Raw genomic sequence first — 7,614 nt, forward strand, 5'->3', positions numbered from 1 at the left:
TTTTAGCTCCTAGTTTTGGTTTTGTGATACATTTCCTGCCAGGTTCAGTCCCATTGTGTATGTGTAAGTATATTTTTTAACAATCATACAGATTGTTACTTAGTAAGCTTCTTTCAGTGATAAATTCAGTGTTTTCTTCTCCCTGGTCATTGCTCTGTTCGACAATTTACTTTACATTTACTTTTCTTCATCTAAGTGAACCAGATGCTGAGATATAAGTCTGCTTTGTTTATTTTTTAAGTCTTCTTAAAGGCCTTAAACTCAAAAAGGGAAAAACTATATAAAAGTATAGATGGAGTGTGCACCATCATACTAACCTACTCTACTTTTGTATTACTCTTCTGTTATACTTTATTATTGCTATTGCTATTGCTATGTATGGTATAAGTGTGTGTCGGTGTATATGTATGTATTTATGTATGTTGGAAAGGGCTCCAGTGAAGAGTTATTGTCACTGATTGACTCATATAAAGGTTAAAAATTAAATAGCTGTTAAACCAGCTGTGGTTGGTAGCTGTGTGTCCTTTTATATCTGTGCTATAAATATAAAAGGAAACACAAACAAGTTTAACTCACAGTTAAAACTCAGTGTCTAAACCTCTAATAACCTTCAGTGGATAAAGAACTCCCAATCACCCATTTATTGGTACCGGAAATATTTATCAATAATTTCTACATTTTGCATTTATTTTTTTGGCAGCTGATGCAAAGTGATTTAAACTGCTGTTCATGAGATTGTATAAATATGTTAAAATACGTGGTATATATGTGAATGTCAATTAACTTGCAGCATGTATGTATATATATTTATATTTATATGTATATATAAATATATAAATATATTGCTTGCTATCCATGCTATCTGTTAGAACATTTTATGTAAATAAATGTAAAATGATGTACATTCTTGCAATAAATATAAAAAAGGCAGTTGCAGTTGCTGTCTGAACCTCTGACATTAGCTCTGTCCATAGAAGCTGCTGAGCTCAGTTACATTTCCCGCTCACCAGGACTCCACGCCCTGCCAGCATTCCCCACTGGCTCCCCTTCATCCCTGGGCCTGAAAACCTTCTCGTCCTGGTAGTCCAAAGATCCTTTGCTTGCTGTGTCCCCCAGTGCTTTGAACAGCAGAGTTGTTTTTCCACCAGTCCCTGTCCTTCTTGGTTGCGGTAAGTGTGTGTGGATTAATTTTTTTTATTTTAGGGACTTGTTAAGTCGATGAATATCTTGTCCCCGCTGTGTACAGGACTGTAACCGTCTCCGGTGTTACCTGGCAGAACTCTGTGACGATGCAGAAGGCGTCTCCCTCCAGGAAGCTGTGGTAGAAGGTGAGGATGGCCGGGTGGTGCAGCTGAGACAGCAGATGGGCCTCCTGCGTCGCTCGGACTGTCTCGTCGGGCCGAAGGTCGCCCAGAGGAATCTGCTTCAACACCTTCCTGGAGGAGACAAAGGTCAGAGGTCAAACAGTTGAGAGGCACTTTAAATGGTATTTTAGATTTATTCAGTGTCACGTCAGAGCCTTTTCAACTTCCACTTCCAACCAGGTTGTACTAGAATTTTTAATATTGTAATCAACAAGATTCATGAGAGAGTTTAATCACAGGAAATGGTTTGGGTGGGCATTCCTGGGAATCCCGTTTCCTCGTTTCCCGAGAAATATAATAACTGGAAAAGTGGAAAAATTTCTCCTTGTTGTATTCAGTGTTGCTGGCTGATGTCCGATGCACAGCTAAAGTTAAACTTTAAGAACAAGTGCAGTTCCTGGGATTCCCTGTATAGTGTCTTTATGTCTGCGATAGAAAATGTCTCATTTGGGAAAAATATCAATCCCTAATTCATGGTATTCTGTTGTACTGTAGATGGAAGGGTAAAGTGCAACGCCATACTGATTGCCACAGCACACAACAAATGTCAATTCAGTTGTGTTTATAAAGCCCGATATCACAATCTGTACAACAGACAGTACAACACCTTCCTAAAACCCTTGAGTTGGATTCGTAAAAAACCCCTTTAATGGGAAGAAAATGGAGGAAGCTTCAGGAAGAACAGTGGAGGAAGGGTGAGACAGGACATATTTTTGTGGAGATTAAACCAAACTTTAAAAAGAATATGGAAAATGCCATCTTACTAAAATAAACAGTTTATGACTTTCTTTACTTCCCCAAAGAGTAAGTAAAATAAGATCTAAGTGTTCAGGATTAAAATGTCCAGTGTGTGTCTGTCTGTGTCAAACTCTAACAAAGTTAGTTATTGATGTTACTCAGTCAATGACACGTGTGTCTTTAGATTGAACAGAATCAGTATAACTGATGGTGGAAATACTGTGGAAACATACATCCCTACCATAAAACAGCTGCTTTTTTAACAGAGTTTCAGTGTGGAGCAGAGGGTATCTTAACCTTCATATTTTACATAAACTGATCTGACCTACCTTTCAATAATGGACCTAATAATTATATAATATGGTAGTTGTGTATGTCAGGATGCACATCATTCACTATTACCTTATTCTTTATATATAACGGCACCAATTATTGTTCTGTAATGACGTAACATCATTGTTTAACTTGCTGGCTGTAGGATTTAATAGCTAAAAAGCAATATGGTATTCTTTTTTTATGCTATTAAATTGGCAAAGACTTCTAAATTTACATTTACCGCCAGTCACATTAGACCCAAAAGGGGGCGGGTCTTGACGCAAGGCCAAAGAACCCAGATGGGCTGCTCTTATCTGTGGATGATTTCTTTTTTTATATTTTTGTAGGTTTAACAAGCTTGAATCTGCAAAGAGGTTTACACACATCTTTGCAGGAGATTATTTCACACATTGGGTTAATTTGGGATGTCCCCTCTTCTGTCCACTGAACCATCATCAGATCAGCTGCTTCTCACAGAACCCCTCCACAGTGATGTTTCAGGGTCATCCTCACATCCAGACTGAAGAGGAGCAGACTGCTAATGTTAGCAGGATGCTAAAAGAAGAAGAACGGAGCAGTGTGGGGATTGAACCTCTGTCGTCTCCACCCACTGTCCCCTGACTACCTCCTCCTCCTGAGGGAGTTAATCATCCTCTCTGAGCCGAGCCGACCGTCTCTTCTGCTCTTGTTAAATTGGTGAGCAGGTCAGCAGGTGCAATGGAGGCTTTGGTTTATTAGCACAGCCCTCCTTTCAACTCCCAGCTTCACTTACTGCCAGAGGTGTGCTCGGAAAGAAATTCAGTCCTGGACTTATCCGCTGGGACCAGCCCAGGGTTGGGGCTGGGGGGTAGCGATGGAGTAGGCTACGGATGTGCACCCCTAATGACAAACACAGACGGCTGATAAAAACTTAATGGATTTTTTTGACGCTCCACCGATGCCACTGCTTACTGCTCAGAAGGCAGAAACTGAGAATGAGTCAAACTGTAGATGTTTGCTGCTGAAATATAACCTGTATACTGCATTCAATGAATCAAATCTTCCCCTTCACAGAGCTTGATAATAAAGTGCCACCATAAGAAAACAATGCTGAGAGTTCGCTCACACATTTTACTGTCATTAATGGTTGCATTTGCTTATCTGTCTCTCACACTGGCCATATATAATGAGTGGATGGAGCTTCCGGGTCTGTGAAGTGAAGCCAACACAAGTGTCTTAAACCTGAATTCTTTCTAATAGCCAGCATGGGGCAGCTCCATGGGCTGCAAAAAAGAAGTCAGATAGAACTGGGTCTTATGGAGAAATGAGCCGACTTCTGACTTGATTTATTAGCTCCGTAAACGGTTTCCTGATGAGTTTATTGTCTCAATCTCTAGTTTCAGTCTTCTTCCATACAGCATGATGTTCATTTAGTAAATGATGGTCCAATTTACAGTAAAATAGACCATAAAGCAGGGTATGATTTAGGGCGGGGCTACCTTGTGATTGACAGCTCATTCTCAGTGAGTCCATCCAGCTCCACCCACCAAACTCAGACCAAACTGGGCAGTACTGATCAGATATGGATCCAGATTCTGTTACTGTCTTGACTATTTCTCTCCATAAATTGTTTCAGCTTTAGTTTAATTTACTGTTTATCTGGAATACGAGATTGTGTGTGACCAGGCGAGCCGCCATTGTTTCCTGCTATGGACAAACTGTGCAGCCAATGAGAGCAGCTCAACTCGCAGTACTGCCAAACTCGAGGCTAAAACATGGCACTCACAGCATTTGCTTTTAGTGAATAGAAGCTCCAACAAACCCACTTTACTTTGCCTACCCAGCAACAAACAGCAGACAGACAAAGTTAGCATTTAGCATCTAAAGAGACGTGTTTTTCAGGAGTTGGTGAGACCAAAACAGAGGTAAAGAAGAGTGAATATTGGACTCCAAATAAATGCTAATGTTGTTCCTTGTCTTCTAGATGTGTAAATAAGAAACTATTTGCTTAACATGTTTGGCATATCAGCTTTATAAGGTTACACTAGCTGTTTCCATCAACATATTTTAATATCCGCCATCTTGTTGCGTCCTCTCCTTCTGGTGTTTCCGACTGGAGAATTGGCGCCACCTTTTGCTTATCTCTTAACTTCTAATATTCGCATAACAGCAGTGGATGGACACAAGCATTCATCCACAATTTGTTTTGCCAGATTACTCAAAATGTATTCAAAATTGACAATATATTTGGACATTGTTGTGTTTTAATATAGCACCTTTAAAGTTACAGTTTAAAGTTGTGTCTGTGCAGAGACATGATCAATGGAAGGATGATCTGAACTTAAGTAAACCACTGTTTTTTTCTGACCACAACTCAAAATTGGTTCATTCTCCATCTCAACCACCCAACATTAAACACTGTAACTGTACCAGCTAGAAGTACTAAGTGGCCACATGTGAGTATATTGACTGTGAGAATGGACAGGAGATGTGACTGAGGAAGTGTGAGTATAAATAAAACCAGAGTGTGAGGGGTGAGATAAGTTCCTGCTGTGGAGCTGCAAGCCTGCAGTCCGCCTGTTATCTGCTGCTCACATTGTCCAGTCTGTCATCCACTGTTACTGCTACACCTCTGGCCAACAACAAATACATTAAAACTACTCATACAGTGCATCTTACACTATTTCCTGTCATTCTGTTTGTTTTTAGATACAGTGAAAGAAGTTAGACCTCTTATTTTCATACAATCCTGCAGATAATCGAGCACTGAAATGAAGCTGAATCAGCTATTTGTTGGCCATCTTTCACACTTCTCTAAAATTCTTCAAGTATCTGCACAAGTACTTTGATTTCCTGCAGTTTGTTAAAAGTCTGGAATAGTTGGTCATTTTTGTTCTAAATTATACTCATAATTACTAATATTGAGCTCTGCAGCCTAAATGTACATATTTTATGATTTAATAAGTGTAATACAGTATGACTTAAGCTTGTTAGTATACAAAATTTAATTCAATAAATGATTATTTATTGTACTCCAGCATTTGTTCATTAAAAAAAAAATTATAATCTAAACTCAAAGAAGCTTTCAACCACATCTCACAGGCTTCGTATGTTCATATGTTCAAGCGAGACTGAGACAAAACTTTTGCCGAACTTAAGCGAATTTCACATTTTCAAAGATTCTCTTGATGGAGAGCGTGTGGAATGGGACCACAAGCAGGAACCTAAACTTTTCATTTCTTGTTTTACTTTCGTCCTAAAACCATCAGACTAGTCATCTCTCACATGTTAAACCACAGATATATGACAAGAACAAGATACCCAACGCCAAAATGGTGCCTATTCAATTTATTGAGAATGCTTACCTGGTTCTTTCGCCAAAAAAGTTGGCAGCTTCGGGTGTTTACTTCCTGGTTATGTGGACCACTGAATAAGCGCGAATAAGTGTTTCTCCCCTGGTCCCACTCGGTCCAGGGGAGAAAAAGAAGGTCCAGTGTGTAACATTAAGGAGGCTCTAGTGGCAGAAATGGGATGGAATAGATTAACTAATCGATAAGAATATGGTTTTTTGCGAATTAGCTGTAATACCTACGATGATTATAGAAGTGAGCTTTGTACCTATAATAAATCTACAGATGCGCAGCCTTATACGTCGCACAGAAGCACAAAAGCAAAACAAACACGGGATCATGACGAAAAGAGCTGTTCGCGGTGTTCTCCCTGTTCCAAGTTTTCCATTGATGCATATGAGAAGGGGAGGAGTGAAGATAGGAGTTGCAATGCTGACTAACCGGTCCCAATAAACCCCATAGAGATCCAACTCGAAAACAAACATAATAACACATAAGAAACGTATACGCACATAACGCAGTATAAAAGTAGCACTAAAGCTACAAAAAGGGCGAACTGAATTCAGCTAACACTCTAGGCTAACCTGCTAACATAGTTCCTTAGGCTAACCTGGTCATAACGGAGTGAAGCTGCTGCAGCTTAATTAGTTTTTCTCAGTTCAAGCTGATATAAGACTGCCGATTCAATCTATTAGAAATTAACCAGTGGTAATAGTGGCCTAAATTGATTCGAAACTTTTGATGCATGCAATCATTGAGATCTCATCCCAAAAAAGCACAAAAAAGTAACCAGGCGCCATTTATTAGGGCGGGAGAAAACCCCATCTGTTAAATAGGCTCTTTTGTGTAGTTCTGACACATATTAAGTCGGCTTTTGACTGTTTCTTTAGTCATGATATGATTGTGTAGAAGAGAGATAAAGCTCGTCGGATGTGAATGTGTGAACTGTCCACCAAAAACTTCCTAGAAGTTTTCAATCAGTTGTGTGTGTGTGTGTGTGTGTGTGCTGTGTGTGATCAAAACCAACAAAGAGGGATGATGTGTGTTTATTGACATAGTTCTGTCAGTATGGATCAAGCAGGCTTCCCATACCAGGACATACACGGCAGCTGTAGCGACGTCATGCTCACTGCCACAATCGCTGAAATTGAGTCCCTAACAGGCACTCGCTATTGAATTGTTTGGGTTGGGAGTTGAGGTGACAAAGGTGATCTTTCCATGTGCAGCACACGTCTGAGGATTTATAAGATGAGTACATAATCGACCGAAAAAGATTCCCTCGCTCAGAAAATGCTAGAGAGGCCCCGCCCCCTATGCTGGGATACCAAGTCTCCCTCAATCTCGCTCGATTCCCATCTGACTTTGTCAGTGGTCGTGTCGCCCCAGTCTCTCGCCCTTGCCCCGTTTCTAATATAATAACAGGTATACTGTCGGAAAGTCTGAATATGTACACTACTTTACAGGTAGCTTCCTTGGTCCAATCTCAAGAAAGAGATTATCCTTAACTAAATGTGCACCTGCCTCAATGCTTGAACACCCTTCTTCCGCCACTCTGCTCTGGAAAATTAAAATTTTCAAACCTTTAGTGTCAACCGTATTAGCAATGCAAGTGACAGATCGTGTTCGGCCACCTATGAGAGTGTTGTGCTGACCTGGCATGTGTAACTGAATAATAAATTAATAGGGATGACTGGATAGACCGACCCCGGATCCTGCCCAGACGTGCGAAAGGGCACATAAAGGCAGTATACGGTAGTGAACCACCAATACGGGAGCGTGTAGTCCCACACTGGACACTATCCACTTTGCACTGGGCAGTTATCGCAGATTATCAAACCGCTTAGCCTATGTGCCATTTCTGGTGATTA

At 40.4% G+C, this 7,614-nt stretch overlaps 2 protein-coding genes across 2 annotated transcripts in view; one reads left to right on the forward strand and one right to left on the reverse strand.

Moving 5' to 3' along the window:
• The window catches only part of LOC118336472, a 744,338-nt gene that overhangs the window by 352,849 nt on the left and 383,875 nt on the right, over positions 1-7,614 (forward strand). The gene's annotated exons all lie outside the window — the stretch shown is intronic.
• nek11 (NIMA-related kinase 11) overlaps positions 1-7,614 on the reverse strand; it is a gene marked incomplete at its 3' end in the record, with an annotated part of 38,490 nt that overhangs the window by 27,485 nt on the left and 3,391 nt on the right. The window contains 1 exon segment of the mRNA XM_035673129.1: positions 1,271-1,436. Within this exon segment, the coding sequence (XP_035529022.1) occupies positions 1,271-1,436 (166 nt within the window).

This window comes from Morone saxatilis, unplaced genomic scaffold, assembly GCF_004916995.1.
Source record: "Morone saxatilis isolate NCDOM2014 unplaced genomic scaffold, NCSU_SB_2.0 Contig24, whole genome shotgun sequence".
Lineage (NCBI taxonomy): Eukaryota > Metazoa > Chordata > Actinopteri > Moronidae > Morone > Morone saxatilis.